Below are 20,261 nucleotides of genomic sequence, written 5' to 3'. Positions count from 1 at the left end.
TATCTCTCTTTCCTTTTCTAACTCAGTTTTTAGAGATTCATTCATTTTTAGCACTTCATCCCTAACATAAAAAGCATCATCTCTATCCTTCTGAGTTTGATGGAATATAACTAACTCTTTTTCTAAGAAATCATTTCTTTTCTTAAAAACAAGATTTTCAGAAGTTAATCTTTCACATGTTAAGGTTTGATCTCTATAACTAACAAACATGGTTTTAAGATATCTTCTCAACTCATTAATATCATCAGTATGAAAAGCATAAGTAGTCTGAGGTACCTTTGTTTCAGCAGCTTCAGGACTGCTCTCAGCACTTTCTTTATCAGCATTTGCCATCAATGCATAGTTCTCCTCACTTTCAGAGTCTGAAGTGTCTGTCCAGCTTTTCTGTTTTGTGACAAGAGCCTTGCCTCTGTCACCCTTTACCTTCTTGTAGTCAGGAGATATGTGGCCTTTCTCACCACAGTTATAGCATTTAACATTGGTGTAATCTCCTCTGTCAGACTTTCCTCCTCTGCCTTCAGATCTTCTGAAATTCTTCTTATCAGAACTTATGCTTTTCCTGGAAAACTTCTTTCCCTTCCTGAACTTCCTGTATGCAATCTTTGTGATTCCTTTCACCATAAGAGCACACAGTTTCATCATCTCCTCATCAGCATCAGTCTCAGGCAAGCTTCAGAATCTGAGTCATCATCACTCTCAGAACTTGATGACTCAGTATCAGACTTTATGAAAAGAGCTTTACCCTTGTCTTTCTTTGAGGAAGCTGCTTTGGGGAATTCTTCTTCAGCCTTAAGAGCAACTGTCCTTGACTTTCCTCCTTTCCTCTTGCTTCTTTGTTCCATCTCCAGCTTGTGTGTCTTAAGCATTCCATAGATTTCGTCAAGAGTTGTTTCATCAAGATTGTAGTTGTCTCTTATTGTCGTTGCCTTCAAATCCCAGCATTCAGGAAGAGCTAACAGGAACTTAAGGTTTGAATCTTCAAGATCATACTCTTTATCAACCAATGACAAATCATTCAAAAGTTTGACAAATCTATCATATAAATCATTCAATGACTCATTAGTCTTTGAGTCAAAGTGTTCATACTCTTGAGTGAGTATTGTCTTCCTGTTCTTCTTAATTGTGTCAGTTCCCTGACATCTTGTTTCCAGAGCATCCCATATCTCCTTAGCAGTCTTGCAGTTGATTACCCTGTTTGACATTACATTATCAATGGCACTATGCAGTAAGTGTCGTACCTTAGCATCCTTAGCAATTGATGCTATGTCCTCAGCAGTATAATCACTCTTCTCCTTTGGTACGGTCATTGTTGCTTCACCTGCAACTGCAACAGCGAGTTTGGTTGGTTTTTGAGGACCTTCCTTGATTCTATCAAGGTATTCTGGATCTGTTACTTCCAGGAACATGGTCATCCTTACCTTCCATATGGGATATTCAGATGGTCTCAGTATGGGGACTCTGATGGTCTCATACCGACTCTGAATTTGTGTCTTCGGTGGTTCCTCAGTTTTAGTAGGCTTAGTTGGAGTTTCTGTGTCCGACATGATTGTGTTTGGATCTTTAACTGTATGTATGTTAACAGATAGGCTCTGATACCAATTGTTAGGTCACACACACACTGTAGAGGGGGTGAATACAGTGTATAGTACACTCAAATCGAACTTAAAGAACTTACGTAACAGAAAACAAACTTTATTGAAACAATAAACTCTGTTACAATATGGAACTGTTACCTCTCAGTGATGAACAAATATCACGAGAGCTGCTAGGGTTATATAGAATAATAACTTCGATAATGATAACACTTATAGTGTAAACCCTATGCCTGTGTTTATATACTACACAGTTACAAGATAATCGCTAATTGATATGGAATATAATTCAGCTTCCTAAAATATATCAATCAGATATCTTCTATTCCAAGTATTCCATTCTTCACGGAATTCCTTCTTCATGCATATCTCTTCTTATGTTTATCTCGATCTTCTTTCCTTTAATCAGCTACTGTCCTTATCTGATTGTCCTTCAGCACTTAAGTTCTGATATCTATCTTCTGATGATTATCTCCTGATAATACAAGTACTGATATCCTTAAGTCCTGACTTCCAGTATAAGTACTGATCAACAGTTAAGTACTGATCTATCCTGTTCACACAAGATCTGAAAGCTAAACATAAAACATATTAGCCATGACATTATCAAATATATCTAACAGATTTAATTACATTGAAGGGAGTGCTTCATGTACCTGACTTTCATTTTAATTTAATATCTGTCAAAAGGATTTGTGATGACATGAATTGTCATGTTATATTTTCTGATAACAACTGTTTCTTTTAGGCCCCTTCTCTGAACATGCCTCCAATTCTTCTTGGTAGCATTATCAATGGACTATACAGTACAAAGTGGAGAGTTGCTGGAAATCTTGAAGATCAAATTCATTTTGTACTACAACTAAACTTAATAAAGTGGATCAACCAAAACTTTGGCATCTTAGACTTTGTCATCTTCCTTTTGCTCAATTGCCATCTATTGCTCCAGTGAATTCTATTAAAGAATGTGTCGAATCAACTGTTTGTCAAATCTGCCCAGCCATTAAACAAACAAGACAATTATTTCCTGTAAGCCATATCAAAACCACTGCTGTTTTTTAATTACTGCATATAGACATACAGGGCCCTTATAAACATAAAATGATTACTAGTTGTACCCAATTTCTCACCATTGCGGATGATTTTACTCGTTTTACTTGGATACATTTGATGAAATATCAATATGAAGTTTTTGGTATTCTAGAGAATTTTTTGGTTCATGTCAATACACAGTTTAATGCTAAAGTTTTGAGCATTAGATCTGATAATGTCTTAGAAATAGGTATTGGGCTGACTAAGCTTTTATATACCAAATATGGTATCACTCACCAAACTACTTGTGCTTATACTTCACAACAAAATGGTGTTGTGGAGAGAAAGCACAGACGTCTTCTTGAAACAGCTAGGGTATTGAATCTTTAAGCTAAACTTCCATCCAAATTTTGGGGTGATGGTGTTTATGTGCAACTTACCTCATAAATAGAATGACTTTAAAAAGTCTTGACTTTCATACTCCCTATTTTAAACTCTATAAAGAATCCTCAATCATTGATCACTTAAGGACTTTTGGATGTCTTTGTTTTATCTCTACAAACAAAGTCAATAGAATAAATTTTGATCCTAGAGCTATTGTTGGTGTTTTCATAGGCTACTGTAATAATACTAAAGGTTACAGAGTTTATGATATGCTCAATCAAACTATTCTTATTTCTAGATATATGACTTTTCATGAGTTCACTTTTCCCTTCTCTGTTATCTCTAATAAAAATTACACTCAAAAACAATATCTTGATCATATTTTCTTACCTTTAATGCCATAAATTCCATGTACAGAGGATAATATTGTTCATTCAAATATTTTTTTTGTATCTCACCATTATCAGACTTCTACTCAGTCAGATGTACTTGACTTTACTAATAACGCTAATAGCACATCATCTGAAAGTGTTGGCATTGCACAAATTTCTCAGAATCATGATACACCAGAGGTTGTACAACAACCTATCCATAGAAAATCTTCTAGAACTGTTACTCAGCCTTCTTATTTATAAGATTATCTCTGTAACTCTGTCCAATATCCTCTTCACTGATGTAATTTAATTACTCCATCTTCTTTACCAATTGCTCATCATGCATTGGTTTCCAGTCAGTCTCATATTACAAAACCTACTAGTTATAAACAGGCTGCTAGTAATCCACTTTGGGTTCAAGCAATGGAAAAGGAAATTCAGGATCTTAAAGCAAATAAAATATAGGAATTAGTTCCACTACCTGAAGGGAAGAAAGCTATAGGTAGTAAATGGGTTTATAAAGTAAAGCTGAATGCAGATGGATCTTTAGAGAGGTGTAAAGTTAGGTTAGTTTTCAAAGGCTATAACCAGAAATATGGAGTTAATTTTGAAGAGACCTTTTCTCCAGTAGTAAAAATGAGCATAGTTAGGAGTATATTGGCTTTGGCTGCTAAAAAGGAATGGAAACTTTTTCAATTAGATGTGAATAATACATTTTTACATGAAGATCTGATAGAGGAGGTATACATGAGTGTTCCTGAAGGTTATCCAAATCCTTATAATCTGGTTTGTAGATTGCGGAAATCAATTTATGGTTTGAGGCAGTCTTCTCGACAATGGTCTGCTAAGTTGGCTAATGAATTGATTGATCAGGATTATATTCAATCTAAAAATGATTACAACATGTTTATTCACAAGACAAGATCAACTATCACTATCATTGTTGTATATGTAGATGATATTATCATCACTGGTAGTGATGAATCTTATATTCAGCAGATTAAGAAGCATTTGGATGATACTTTCAGTATTAAAGATTTGGGGTTACTGCATTATTTTTTGGGGATTGAGATTACTTATCTACAAGAAGGAATAATCCTTACACACAGAAAAATACTAAAGAATTATTGGACTCTTGTTCTGATCTTTCTCTGCCCTTGAAAGTTGTCACTCTTTTACCTATCAATATCAAGCTTTCTGTTGATCAAGGAGAATTGTATGAAGATCCAGCTCAGTATGGATCACTAGTTGGTAAACTGAATTACCTAACACATACTCGACCTAATTTGAGCTATACAGTTCAACTTCTTAACCAGTATATACATTTACTTAGAGTACCTCATGTTGCAGCATTGACACATACTCTGAGTTACGTTTCTCACACAGCAGGTCAAGGTATTATGCTTAATGGTTATACTAGTCTAACTTTACAGGCATTTTCAGACTCTGATTGGGCTTTCTGCCCGGACTCTAGAAGCTCTGTTACTGGATATGTTCTCATGCTAGGTAATTCTCCAATTTCTTGGAAATTCAAGAAGCAACATACTGTCTCCAGGTCTAGTTCTGAGGCTAAATATAGAGCAATGACAGCTGCTGCTACTGAGCTTACTTGTCTTGTTCGGTTGTTACAGGAATTAGGGGTCAATGATCTTACTCCAGTTATATTACACTACATTGTGACAACCAGTTTGATATTCACATAGTAAAAAATCCGATTTTCCATTAACGTACAAAGCATATTAAGTTTTTTATTTTATTTTTAATAGGTGAGGCATGCGGGTTCCAATTTATTTACAAGCAAGAAAAGAATCAATAATTAATTGACACATCAGTTTTGAAAAATGACATAGGAGTTCTAGCATTTTTCTTTAATATTTACACACTATTTTTTTAATATAATGACTACAAAATATTTCAAAGTACAACACAACTTGATAAAAGCAATGTTCTACGACTCGCACCAAGTACTCGAATCCAGACCTATTTCTGATTCCATTTTGGTATATTTGGTCATAACTCGATTTCTTACTTTACTTTGGTCAAACTCGGACAAAATTCGAATTGCTCGAAAAAAACTCGGTTTTAGGAGAAAAAAATTGAAAAAAAAAGAGTTATGTTCCGGGAAAAAACTCATAAATGAGTACTAGTTTCTAGTAAATAAATACAATTTTAAAATATTCTTAGTGTTAAAATGATTGTAAAAGGTTAGCCAAAAAAATATAATTATATTGCATATCATATATAAATATATACCAAGTTAAATTTATACTAAATTAAAAGCTAACGTGCACTTAGAATTTTGGAGTTTATATCGATTACTCTTTCGAGGTACTCAAAAATATAATTAATTATCTTATATATTATTTATTAATAAAATATTATAAGTTAAATAAATATTAAAAATTAAAAATTAATATTTTATGTTTTTCGAGTTTTTAATCAAATACTCTTTCTAAGTATTGTAAGAGTACTCTGACTCTCCGAATAGTTATTGCTCCATAACTTCGCAGAATAGAACTGAGTATATCGATTTACAAGAGGCATGCCTTCGTATAAGGACCACATGAATAAGTACTTCTAAATATTGCTATTATAGAATTGACAACTAGCGCACACAAATGTGGAGAAAAGGAGTGTTTTACTACTAATTAAACAAACAAGATAACCTTAAGTCTTGACTTTTGTCATAGTGTGTATGTCATAGTCATTTTGTTAAGTTTTGTTTTTCTTTCCAAAGTTTCTGTCTGACAAAGTTAATCAGTATGGCAAATCAGAATAGTGCAATCCGTGTTATGGAGGAAAGCTTCGCTAACATTCGTTTAGAGGAGGAGAAGCAGGGGGGTTGACATATGATGGGGTTACAGAGGATCCTCTTTCAGAAGTTGATGTCCGATGGTGTTTGGTAGGAAAGTTTTTGACGGATTCCCCGATAGATTTCCAGGCCATGCAACATAAAATGACATCTCTCTGGAAGCCAGGAAGATGTGTGTATGTGAAAGCTCTTGAAAGTAACCGTTTTTTTTCAATTCTATCATGAAATTGATATTAGAGTCATCGAGGGTAGCCCTTGGACCTTTGGCAGGTTTCCATTGGTTTTTAAAAGGTTGAAAGAAGGTGATGACCCACGTTCGATAATCATCAATAAGATAGATCTCTGGGTACAACTGCATAATATGAGCCCTGGGTTTATGTCTCAAAGAGTTGTGCAAGATGTTGGTAACTACATTGGCTCTTATATTGAATCTGATGCTAATAATTTCACAGGGGTTTGGCGTGAGTATCTGAGAGTCAGAGTGTCGATTCCACTGGATAGACCACTGAAGAGAAGAATGAAGTTGAAGAAATCGGAGGAAAGCTAGTGCTGGGTGAATTTCAAGTACGAAGCAGTACCCACATTTTGTTTTATTTGTGGTCTTATGGGACAAAATGAGAAATTTTGCGATAGAATCTTCGATACACCAATTGAGAACATTGAGAAGCCTTATGGGATTTGGATGAAGGCGGATCCAAGGAGAAGGAATAATACAATCGGATCAAAATGGTTGAGACAAGGACATCAGTTTTCGGGAACTAACACGGCGGCGGACATGGAAGCATGGACGGGAAGCAGTGGTGGAACGGAGGTTGCCAAGGATAAATTAAATCCCTTAATTTCAGCAAGTGATAAGATAACGGTTGGAATCAGTAGCTTGAAAGGTGGGATTGGGATAGAAGGAGGAGATAAGACGGAAGTTACAGGATACTTGAATAATTCAAATGACAAGCTGATGCCAAATAATGTGGTGTTAATTAGGCCCAATGAAAATATGGACCACGATTTTAATATAGTGGACCCAAAACGCAGAAGAGTAGAGGATGTCACAAAAATTAGCCCAAATTCAGGAAATAGACATGGTGATACAATGATGATAGAAACACGGGAGGTCTCACAGAACCAAAAAAATGAGCTAAAGGCGGGTGCTCCACTGCAGGCCCCCTTAGAATATGAGTGTTCTCAGCTGGAACTGTCGGGGAATTGGTCTCCCCTCGAATATTCAGTTCCTTAAAGACGTAGTATGTCAAGAAAGATTGGATTTTATTTTTTTATGCGAGACCATGGATAACAGAGGAAAAATGGAGAAGGTGAGAAGAATGCTGCAGTTTGATGGCTTGATTGTGGTTGATTCTGTTGGGAAGAGCGGGGGACTAGCACTGTTGTGGAAACTTAAAGAGCAAGTTAAGCTACGGAGTTTATCTAAGCACCATATTGATGTGGAGATTTATGAAGATGGAAAGGATACTTGGAGATTAACGGGAGTGTACAGAGAGCCAGATAGACAACATCGGAAAAAACATGGGACTTATTGAGGACTTTGGCTAGAGATGTTAATCTACCGTGGTGCGTCATAGGTGACTTAAATAATGTCCTGTCTCAAAAAGATAAATTCGGTGGAACACCTTATCCAAATTGGCTGGTTGAGGGCTTCAATGAGGTCGTGAATGAGATAGGCTTGATTGACTTGGAGATAGTGGGATATCAGTATACGTGAGAGAGGGGGAGAGGTACAGATGCATGGACTGAAATTCGACTTGACAGAGCTTTAACATCTAAGTATTAGCTTTGTTTATTTCCAGGGGTCAAATTATACAATGTGGAGGGCACTACTTCAGATCATAGTCCAATTCTGTTGGTTCCGGGCGAGGTTAAAAGGATAACGGGTAAAAGAATATTTTGTTTTGAAAATGCTTTGCTGACGGAGCCGATATGTAAGCAGTTGGTAACGGAAAGTTGGGAGCTAGGAGTTAATGCAGATATCCAAGCAAAAATCAAACATGTTAGTGACAATCTGTTTCAATGGGGTCAAGAGATAACGGGTAAATTTAGTAGTCGCATTAAGAGTTGTAAGGTGGAGATGAGAAAGCTAAGGAAATATCGTGATACTGAGTCTTTATGTAAATATGATGAGTTGAAAAATATGCTACATCTTATTCTTGATCAACGGGAGATTTTCTGGAGGCAGAGGTCAAAACAGCTGTGGTTTCACTCTGGTGATAAAAATGGTAAATACTTCCCTGTTTCAGCAAGTGTCAGAAGGAGGAATAACCAGATTTCATGCTTAAAAGATGGGGAAGGTAGCTGGGTCGACTGGGAAAGTGGTTTAGCATAGCATATTATAGAACAATTCTCTCATCTATTTACAGCAACCCGAACTGATTGGCTGGAGGTAGTAGATTGTATGGAGTCGAAGATCACAGCAGAGCAAAATGTAGAATTATTTCAACAAGTGTCTGAATTGGAGGTTAGAACAGCTATATTCCAGATGGATCCTGATAAATCTCCAGGGCCAGATGGAATGACCCCGGCTTTTTACCAAAAACATTGGTCGATAGTGGGGCCAGATGTGGTTCACTTGGTGAGGGAGTTCTTTAATAAAGGCACTCTTCCAGATGGTTTAAATGACATCAATGTAGTGGTCATCCCAAGAAGAATAGTCTGGTAAGTGTAAGTGATTTAAGACAGATCTCTCTATGCAATGTGCTAATGAAAATTGTGACCAAAGTTATGGCTAATCGGTTGAAAGTCTTGCTAGATGGTGTAATTTCTGAAAATTAGAGTGCATTTATTCCAGGAAGGTTGATAACGGATAACATTATGGTTGGGTATGAGATGATCCACTTCTTGAAAAGAAAATGTCGAGGTAAGAAAGGGTATATGGCTCTTTAAATAAACATGAGCAAGGCATACGATAGAATTGAATGGGACTTTCTTCGAGAAATTTTGTGCAAATTAGGTTTTGATGATTGGTGGGTTCGCTTAATCCTCAGGTGTGTGACTTCTGTGAAATATACTATCACGCATGGTGCAAAAGAAATGGGCCCAGTAATGCCTTCTCGGGGGCTTAGACAGGGGGATCCCTTGTCCCCGTATCTTTTCATTTTATGTGTGAAAGGGTTGTCTGCGCTTCTACATAAATATGAGAGTCAGAGGTTTATTCAAGGAGTTCAAGTTTGCCGGAATGCTCCTTAAATAAATCATATGTTGTTCGCTGATGACATCTATTTGTTTAGTAATGCAACTGAATCAGGAGCGTTGAAGATGACAGATTTATTGCAGAGTTACGAAGAGGCGTCGGGACAAAGAATAAACTTTTTAAAATCTTCAGTGGTGTTTAGTAAAAACGTGGACAATGATAGAAAAAATAAAATATGACAGGTGCTTCAAATGAGAGAAGCAGATGAGTCTGTAAAATATATGGGTCTGCCTAATCTTATTGGCCGTAATAAATCTGGTGTATTGGGTTTTTTGAAGGATAAAATGAAGAATCGCGTTTCTTCTGAAGGGTTTTTAGCTCATAAACGCAACGAAAACGTAAATTTAAATCTTAAAAAAAACCGAAACCCTCCGCAGGATCCATGTGAAAAATAATATTTAATTCGTAGTTCAGTATGTTTACCTTAAGAAGCTTTACGTTAATGGAAAGATGGAGATCTTTAATAGCGATCCAAGAATGATGAACGGAAATCCCTAGCAGCTGCTCCTCAAGTGTGAAGCACTCCACCGGTATCCACCAAGAGTACAATGTGATGGAGGAGGAAGAGGTTGAGAGAATTAGTTGTCTCCCTCTTGTTCTACTTTAGAATTAGGGTTAATTATTTGGGTTCACACAAATAGGGTTTATAATAGTATATTTATAGGCAAAATTTTCAGCTTAAAATTTTCCATAAAATATTATTATTATTAACCCTTTAATTGATTATTATTATTAACCAATTAACTAATAATTAAAACACCTTTTAATCATTAATCCCTTTTCTAAACACTTTAGAAAAATAATTCTCTCACTTAATCTAACTTCCAAAATTAAATTCTTAATTAATAATATTAAGAATTAATTAAATCTCATTTAATCAATTATTAAATCTGCTAATTAATTATTTATTTCACAAATAAATAATTACCAGCTATTATTAATTAATTCCTCCACCATTAAATCATTCTCCTTTATGGTGTGACCCTGTAGGTTCAATATTAAGCCGGTAGTAGAAATAAATAATAATAAAACTATTTTATCATTATTTATATAAATTCTCTAATTCATTAAATATGATTAATTAATAAATTAATCATATTTATTCTACATCGTGAGGGATACTTCTCAGCATATCGCGACTATCCGGATAATACGAATTCACTGCTTAGAATACCAAGAACCTATTCAGTGAGTAGTTACCGTACAATCAATTCCTTCTACCCTGCAATGTCACGATTAAATACAAGGCATGAAACGTGTGTCAATCCTATCTTATTTAATCATTTGCTTTCTCATTCACTATGCTTAGTTCTATTTAATGTAAATTAGAAACTCCTTTCTAATTTCATTCACTCTGGCCAGAGATTCCTGAACTAGCATAAGTGGATCAGCATTGAACATTCTCTTCCTTCACTTGAAGGGGTAGATCCTTAATTGATCATACACTATCTTCGTGTACAAATTCCTATACCCAGTAGAGCCCTTATAATTGTCCCTGGAGACTAAGAACTAAACCAAAGCATAATTCAGTGTACACAAGATGACTATGATGACCTCAAGTCTAAGGATACTTGTACAACTATCACTATGTGAACAACTGCTGACACGTGAGTGAACTCCATCAGTTGTTCAGCTGTGTGAGTCATGTTCAGTGAACTTATTCTATAATAAGCACCTACATACTAGCTATAGTGTCACCACACAAATGTCTATGAGAAGAGACATCCTTCATAATGAAGCAAGCATAGTATGTACCAATCTTTGTGGATTACTAATTACCAGTTAGTAATCCTACGACCAGGAAATATTTAAGTTTAGAGTTATCATCTTTTAGGTCTCATTATTATGATCTCATCATAATCCATAAAAAGCTTTACTTTAAACTATGGTATATCTTATTTAAACACTTAAATAGATAAAGCCCGCAATAAAACCAAAACAAGTCTTTTATTAATATCAATGAAATCAAAACATATTACATAAAAGTTATTCCTAAATCATCATACATGATTGGACTTAGGACACATCTCTTTCAATCTCCCACTTGTACTAAAGCCAATCACTCTGGTATCTAATACCCATCTTGTCTTTATGACGATCAAAGTGACTTTGAGAAAGTGGCTTTGTGAGTGGGTCTGCTACGTTGTTATGTGTGTCAACTCTCTTGACGTCTCCTCTTTCAATACAATACAAGAAATGTTACCGTGCTCCCACTAACATTTTTGTAGACGCATGGTTCATTTATGTTTCTGATAAAACCAAACTCTTTGATTGTCTCATCAAAACGGATGTTCCATCTACGAGAAGCTTGCTTTAAACCATATATGGTTTGTAGCAGCTTATACACTAGGTGTTCATTTCCCATGGAAAGAAAACCCTCTGGCTGTGTCATATACACTTCCTCTTCAAGTTTCCCATTAAGGAAGGCTGTTTTCACGTCCATTTGCCAGATCTCATAGTCGTAGTAAGTAGCAATTGCAAGCAAAATCTGAATTGATTTTAACAGGGCTACATGCAAAAAAAGTTTCATCAAAGTCAATCCCTTGCCTTTGTCTGAATCCTTTTGCCACGAGCCTGGCCTTATAGGTCTCCACCTGCCCATCTGCTCCAATCTTTCTTTTGTATACCCACTTGCACCCAATAGGCTTAACACCTTCAGGCGCCTCAACCAGAGTCCATACTTGGTTGGTATACATAGATTCCATTTCGGATTTCATGGCACTATGCCATTTCTCTGAGTCAACACTACTCATAGCCTCATTATAGGTCACAGGGTTGTCATCATCAATGATTGACAACTCATTATCATTCTCAATGACAAGGCCATAATACCTCTCAGGTTGGAAAGACACTCTCCCTGACCTACGAATGGGCTGTTCCACAGAAGGTTGTTCAGTCTGAACAGGTGTTTCCACTTGATTCGTAGTAGTTTGTGCTTCTTGAACTTCATCAAGTTCAATTTTGCTCACACTATTTCCTTCAAGGATAAACTGATTTTCCAAGAAGGTAGCATGTCTGGAGACAAACACCCGATGATCGGTATAAAAGTAATACCCTAAAGTCTCTTTAGGATATCCCACAAGATTACATTTTACGGATCGAGATTCCAGCTTATCTGGGTCAACTTTCTTGACATAAGCTGGACATCCCCAAATCTTAACGTGTTTAAGACTCAGTTTCCTTTCTTTCCATATCTCATACGGAGTTTGAGGAACAGATTTGGAGGGCACCTTATTCAGTAAATATGTTGAGGTTTCCAATGCATAACCCCATAGGAATACTGGAAGATTCGCATAGCTCATCATGGACCGAACCATGTCTAACAAAGTTCGATTTCTCCTTTCAGATACTCCATTCAACTGTGGAGTATATGGAGGAGTCCACTGGGACACTATACCATTTTCTTTGAGATAAGCTAGAAACTCTCCATTCAAGTATTCACCACCTCGATCTGATTGAAGAGTTATAATACTATATTTGGTTTGTTTCTCCACTTCATACTTATATTCTTTGAACTTTTCAAAGGCTTCAGACTTGTGTTTCATCAAATACACATATCTGAATCTAGATCGATCATTTATGAAAGCAATGAAGTATGAAAATCCACCCATGGCTTGCGTAGATATTGGTCCACATACATCTGTGTGTACCAATCCTAGCATATCTGCAGCCCTCTCTCCATGTCCACTAAATGGAGATTTGGTCATTTTACCCAATAGACAAGACTTGCATGTAGGATATGATTCAAAATCAAAGGGGTCAAGTAACCTTTCCTTATGCAATGTCCGCAGTCTATTTTCACTAATATGACCAAGTCCGCAGTGCCACAAGAAAGTGAGATTTTCATCATCCCTTTTTCTTTTATTAGTATGTTCAATTTGTAGTAAATTATGCTCTACGTCACATACATACAGACCATTGTTTTGTTAGTGTAGGTGCCCTAGAGGCAATACATTATTCTTTTAAATCTTTATGTCAGTTGATCATTCAATAAATGTATTTATTATGACCTTAATTACTGCGATATTTTGTTAGCATAATAAATGTCCTTAGAATCATGATACACGTTGTATAGTTTAAGTACATGACTTGAACTTGAGATTATATAATATATCATATTCTTAAAGGTCCCTAGTCGAGTATTATTATATAGGACAATAATAATACATAGATAGACTAATATGTTGTTTGACAAGATAACCACATCTCATTGGTTATAAGTATGGGGATACTAAAGTCAATACATAAGTACATGTGAGAGTACATGGTACTGGACAGACCCACAGTGAGATTCTTCAGGTTTAATAAAGTCATAAGAAAGACTCACAGTGATAATGGTGTAATGATCCTTTGACTTGAAATCATTATATTTCTATACGAGGATTGATATACTTTGACTACATTAAAAGTTACTTTTGATCGGGTGATGATAAAAGTGGACATCGGGTATATCATGAGTCGTATGAGAAATATGAATGATAGATAAAGGATTTAACCCTCCTATAATTAGGAGAGATATTATTGGCCTCTTGATTGAGTGAGATTATAAAAGCATGGCCATGCTCAAATAATGATTTGTCTTGATAGTCTACTCATGGATCAAGTAAACCCGGATTAAATGTTGAAGAGGATGACTAAATACATGCCTCGAGTTTAATCTATAATATGTATGGTTAAAGGGATTATATTACATGAAAAACATTAATCACGAAAGGTTTTATCTAATCACGATTTAATTATTATTTAATTGGGTAACAATAATGTATTACTAGATACCGCTCATTGTTTATAATTTTATTAGAGAATAAAATTATTGCCAATTAAATAATAGCCTATAGGGTCGCACAAATAGAGCACTTAATGAAATAGTTAATTTAAATTAATTGATGATTATTCGAATTTTATTATAATTAAGTAAGACTTAATTGAGATAATATAAATTCAAATTAAAAGGAATGTTTTGCCCATAATAATTAAGTATGACTTAGTTATTAATTAAATAATAGAAATTCATTTTATTATTTAATCCAATACCTACTAGGGTTGGGCTTTGCTGTTATGGGCCTTTTTAATCAGTCATTATAAATAGATAATGATAGGTTAAAGAGTGTGTACGTTTTTTAGAAATCCCTAGTAGCAAAGAGAGGCAGAGGCAATTCGGATCGTCAAGAAGGAGGCTAGTACATCCATTCCGTAGCCAAGTTCGTGAGACGTTCTTGGAGGTGCTCGTGTGGATACCATAGAGGTGTTTCTCCGAGAGATAGACACAAAGCGTGATAGCTAGGATCTCTGTTGAGTTCGTGAAAGTTAAGCTCTTGAAAGGTATGATTCATTATCTCCATAATCTGCCCACGATTATACATGGATCCTGTTTTTGGGTTTTGAAATTTTTGGTTTTATTTACGTTTATCCGCTGCGTTTTATGCCTCGAAACCCAACATGTTTAAAATACCACTTCCATAAAGAACGTTATCTCTAAGAATTGAACATTTATTATTCTGAATAACAAACGAAAATCCAGCCAAGTCTAACGTGGAATAGAAATAATATTCCTCACAATTGAGGGAACAAAATAACAATTATTTAGAACAATAGTCTTGCCCGTAGGCATATGTAAATAAAATGATCCTACAGCTTCAGCAGCAACTCTTGCTCCATTTCCCATCCGTAGAATCACCTCCTCTTTTTCAAGAGTCCTACTTCTCCTTAGTCCCTGCAATGAATTGCAAATATGAGAACCACAGGCGGTATCTAATACCCAAATAGAAATTTGACTTAGTGACATATTAACTTCGATCATGAACATACCTGAATCAGAAGCGGTAGTCTCACTACCCTTCTTCTTCTTCAATTTTGTAGGGTAAACCTTGCAGTTCCTCTTCCAGTGCCCCGCCTTGTTATAGTGAAAGCAAACAACTTTGCTCTTGGGGTCTTCAGCTTTTGGTGGAACCGGCTTTTTCTAACCTACTTTCTTCTTCTTGGAAGGGTTCTTCTTCCTTTTCTTAGGATTGGAACCTTCACCAATAAAAAGAACAGAACTCTTCTTAGGGGGGAAATTCGATTCCGCAGTCTTCAACATGTTGTGGAGTTCAGGCAGGCTGACATCCAGCTTATTCATGTGAAAGTTCACAACAAACTGCGAGAACGAACTCGGAAGTGATTGCAAGACCAAGTCTTGGCTCAGCTCCCAATCCATGGCAAAACCAAGTTGTCCAAGACGTTCAATCAAATTGATCATCTTAAGTACATGGTCATTCACAGATGATCCCTCATACATCCGACAACCGAACAGTTCCTTCGATATCTCATATCGAGCTGTCCTCCCTGCCACATCATACAACTCTTGTAGATGCATAAGGATAGTGTGAGCATCCATATGCTCATGTTGCTTCTGTAGCTCAATATTCATGGAAGCTAGCATGATACATTGAGCAACATTTGCATCATCTATCCACTTACGATACACAATATGTTCATCATTATGTGCATCGCTAACAGGTTCAGTAGGATTAGGTGAGTCAAGCACATATTCCAGCTTCTCAACCCTGAGAACAATTCTCAAGTTTCGAAGCCAGTCAGCAAAATTTGGACCAGTCAACTTGTGAGCATCTAGTATACTCCAGAGTGATAGTGCAGAAGACATAACGAATATAGTAAATCTGTAAATGATGAACACATAACAACACTTAGCAAATATTCAATTTCATTTCAAAACACTATATGAATCGGGTCTTTATTCATAAGTGGCTCCCACTAGTTTATCTAATTTATACAACCCCTAAGTGAAAATTAAGTATTCATAATGCTAGTGGGAATAGGGATCCTACATTCCATCACACAACCTCGGCTGTAACACGAAATGTCATGTGATGTTCAATAGGCAGACAACTCTTGTCAATTACATCTTATGTTATTCCCTAATAAAACTTTAGCCTCTTGAATAATTGAGTCACGGCTGTAGCATGACAAACTCAATATTCTAAGTCAAGTCTAACCCAACATTTTGTACAATTGAATCAGTCTCCAATGGCCCACGGTTGTAGCACGTAACGACCTTTAGATTCTAATTCAATGTACACATCTCTATGTAACAGACAAGTATTTCTTATTTCAAAATCAAAGCCCTCGGCTGTAGCACGAAACGACAATGATTTAAAAATAAGAACCACTTTCTACCATGTTGGAAGGCTATGACCGACACAAGCCCGTTATGTCATTAGCCAATTACTACTTGATATTATTTAATTTTAGAGGGATTATATTATGTTACAATCATAATCATATTATAAAGAGATTCTTCCTTTTAAATTAAATATTTCAAATCAATAATCGATAATCAGATGATTCCCAGATCGGGGGGAGCATTGTCAAGAGGCGTCACTTAATACCCCTTTCTTACAGATAGAAATCTGCTTTTGACAGAATCATCCTTTCTCTCAATATTGAAAATTCATATTTAATTACGTGTTTCATAAATACAAGAATCTCATGATTGTATTCATAATATTATTGTTAAGGCAAGAAACGATTCCTATTCTAGATTTTCTAGAGCACGCCTTATATTGATTTAAGTTCACCTAAATCTATCATCGCATGGTAAACATAGGCATATATCTCATATATAAAATTAAATAAACAAGTAAATGTAAAGTGTAATAAAGTAAATGTGTTTGGTTATGGCCCCATCCTATGTGATCTTTATCAAGCTCATGATAAAGATTAAGGTCAATCTAATATGGTGATGGAAATAAATATAACTACTTATTAGATAAGTCTTCTTCTTTGTTTAGACTTCTTGTATGCCTCATCTTCTTCTTTGTATCACCTCCATTGGATAGCCTTCTTGAGTCTTCAATTACATTACATAGATTGAAAGTAAAACTAATCTAATGAACTTACAAGAATAACTCGAGTTACATTCGAGATTTATGATTACAAAGATTGACGACATGCAAGTCGTATTTAAAACCAAAACCAAAACCATTACACTAAGATCGAAAGGTCATAACCATCCACCATGCTCATACAACACATAAAAGCATGTTAAAACACATAATTCGATCTTAACATATCATATTATCCATGATCTAATCATAAAAAAAATATGACAAAAATCAGAAAAATATGAAAAATCAGAATCAAATCAGAAAAACAAGAATCACTGTTTATGGTCAGTAAACGACGTCAAACGCCTTACAGACGAGTCGTTGATAGCTTTGTTCAGACGCTCGTTTACCTATGGAATAGGGTATTCTTTTGCGTAAATCGGACACCAGTCCCAGATTTCAGCAAATCTGCAGCAGCAAATTCAGAATCTGTATCTAATATGATTCTCATAATTAGAACAAACATAAATCATGTGTGACGCCCTCAATCTCGGGGTTAGGAAATGAGGACTCACACACCTTTAATCTAATAATTAAATATGCATAACCCCGATTAACAACTAACATGATAAACATGATTAAGTATGAGACAAGATTACAACTACCAATCATAAAATATAACTTACAAGCCCAAAATATTATTAAATAAACAATATCAATTCCGGCTGGGAACTGACAGATAACCCATTGTATATTTATACACTTCTTTCTAAGCACGAGCTCACTCATAATTACCACTACCTGCTCTGGCAACCGGAAGCCCTCAACACGGTAGGGACCACCAGGTACGCTCTTACGAGCAGTGCACCTAAGCCTGACCATCTTCTTGCTTAACTGCCATGGTTAGATTAAAACAACACAAATGAGTATAAAACTCAGCAAGTAACTGTAATAACCCCAATTTTTGGGAATTTTTGAAACCCTTATGAATAGTGTTTTTGCTGAACGAGAAAACTTTTCATGCCACGCTATGTAGGGGTTCTGTTATTGATCTTATGGGATATTATTAGTACTCTATGTGGTATATAAGTGTATGTAAAGATCGTCAGAATCCAATTCCGAACACTTTGGTTTTTCCCGGAAATCCATAAGATACGGAGAGAATTGAGTATAAGGTAACAGAATAAAAAGGATTTAAATTAAAGGATTATAATAGAGGATCATAAAAAGGAATATAATGTATTGAGAAAGGTTAAGGGAACCTAAGTAATAAGATCCCGGGTATGATCCTTCAAACGATAAACGAGAACGAAAGTTAAGCGAACCGTACAACAGATCAGCGGTCATTAGGCAAACGATTAGGAAGTTAATCAAAGGGATTAATGGGAGTGATGTCATCCAACCAATAGAAAGGAGACAAGGAAGGGAGGATGACATCATAAGGGTGACATAAGCATGACATGGAAGGAAGGAGGTGTGGTTGATTTAGGACCACACAAATTCAAGGGCAAGGTGGTAATTTGCTAAATCAAAAACAAAACCAAGCCAACCAACTAGCAAATCATTTCATCAAAAATCAAAAAAAAATCAGCCAAGGCATTGTTCTTCATATTAGCTCTCGGCTTTTTGCCTTTTTCAAAGAAAAAAATTTCCAAAATCAAGATCCAAGCATCCTTAATTGGTAAGAAAATTCCCTAACCATCTTTATGCTTAGTTATGGCTATATCATGAGTTTAAGCCATTAATTCTTTCTCTAGCTTCTTCATTTAATCAATGAAGAAGACAATGAATAGTGTTTTCAAGTTTTTAACTTGAACTTTTCTTGTTTTTCTTGAAGATCCAAGCTTCCCTAAGGCTTCTCCAAGCTTATTAAGGCTTCCTAGCTCAACCCACCACTCCAAGGAAGGTATACCATTTTCAAACCCTAGGTTCATATATATTATAAGTGATTTTGATGAGTAGGATGTTATGGTATCTTATTGTTATGATTAGAGTTTGAGGTTTGGTATGGTAGTGAAATGAGATGGTAATTTTGTGGTTTTGATTTAAAGAAACTTAAGTATGATTAAAGTTAGGTTTAAGCATATGTATGAATGATTAAAATTGAATTGGTTGGGATTGTTATGATGTGATAAGGATGGGTGTTTGTTGTGTGTTGGATTTGAGGATGGTTTGTGTTGATTGTGGATAGTTTAAAAAATGGGAAATCGCGTAAACATAGCCGTCGTAACGTCCGATTTTCTTTAGACTGTTTTTGTGCATAGCATTAGGACCCGAGAACCCCCTGCTAAATTGTGACCACTGCCATGTTTAGATAGCTCATGTTACGAGCTTCGTTTTGATATGTAGTTCGTTCGATTCCGATTTACGGTTTAGGAGAAACGACCGTTTCAAGTAACGGCGTTTCACGAACGAAACTTTTTCCCTCGCCTTACTTTGAAATGTAGGTTAAAGACCAAAAAGGGTTAATTAATGTATGAAACATTTATGGTAAGTGTGTTAGGCAGTTGGTAAGACACTCGCGAAGGAATCGCTTTAAAACTCGTAAAGGTTAAATTATTAAAAATGGTGGAGCCGAGGGTACCCGAGTGACTTAAGCGAATCAGTGAGCGCAAAACAAGCGTTAGAGTCTAAGTTAGTTAAAGTATAGATTTACAAGTGACTTTGGTTTAATTCCAACTTACTTGTTGTTTATAGGTTACCAGACTCGTCCCGAGCCATTCGTAACCCCCAGTCGCTCAGGCAAGTTTTCTACCCGTTATACTGTTGTTGTGATATATATATGTATATGCATTATCTTGCGATAGATGCATGATGTTTATATTAGCAAATGTTGCAATATATTGAAGCATGCTGCTATGGTATATATATGCATGCCTGTTTCATATTCTTTCAATATATATCTGTTGGTTCAGTTAATAATACCTATGCTAGAGGATAGCGGTAACTTGCATATACCCTTAGTATAGGGACCCAAAGGTGAAAATATTTTCTAAAACCGGGAGTCGAGGATCCCGAGTAGATTTTGTATATATATGGATA

General features: G+C 35.7%; 1 protein-coding gene across 1 annotated transcript in view; it reads left to right on the top strand.

The window, feature by feature from the left end:
- Window positions 1–7,477: 7,477 nt before the first annotated feature.
- The window catches only part of LOC141691038 (uncharacterized), a 40,552-nt gene continuing 27,768 nt past the window's right edge, over window positions 7,478–20,261 (top strand). The window contains exons 1-5 of the mRNA XM_074495784.1: window positions 7,478–7,610; window positions 7,997–8,494; window positions 8,564–8,858; window positions 9,188–9,368; window positions 9,576–9,731. Coding sequence (XP_074351885.1) covers window positions 7,478–7,610; window positions 7,997–8,494; window positions 8,564–8,858; window positions 9,188–9,368; window positions 9,576–9,731 — 1,263 coding nt within the window. The remainder of the gene's footprint in view (window positions 7,611–7,996; window positions 8,495–8,563; window positions 8,859–9,187; window positions 9,369–9,575; window positions 9,732–20,261) is intronic.

This window comes from Apium graveolens, chromosome 10, assembly GCF_009905375.1.
Source record: "Apium graveolens cultivar Ventura chromosome 10, ASM990537v1, whole genome shotgun sequence".
Taxonomy (NCBI): Eukaryota; Viridiplantae; Streptophyta; class Magnoliopsida; order Apiales; family Apiaceae; genus Apium; species Apium graveolens.
The sequence above is the reverse complement of the archived record's forward strand: the minus strand, read 5'-3'. Positions and strand labels throughout refer to the sequence as shown.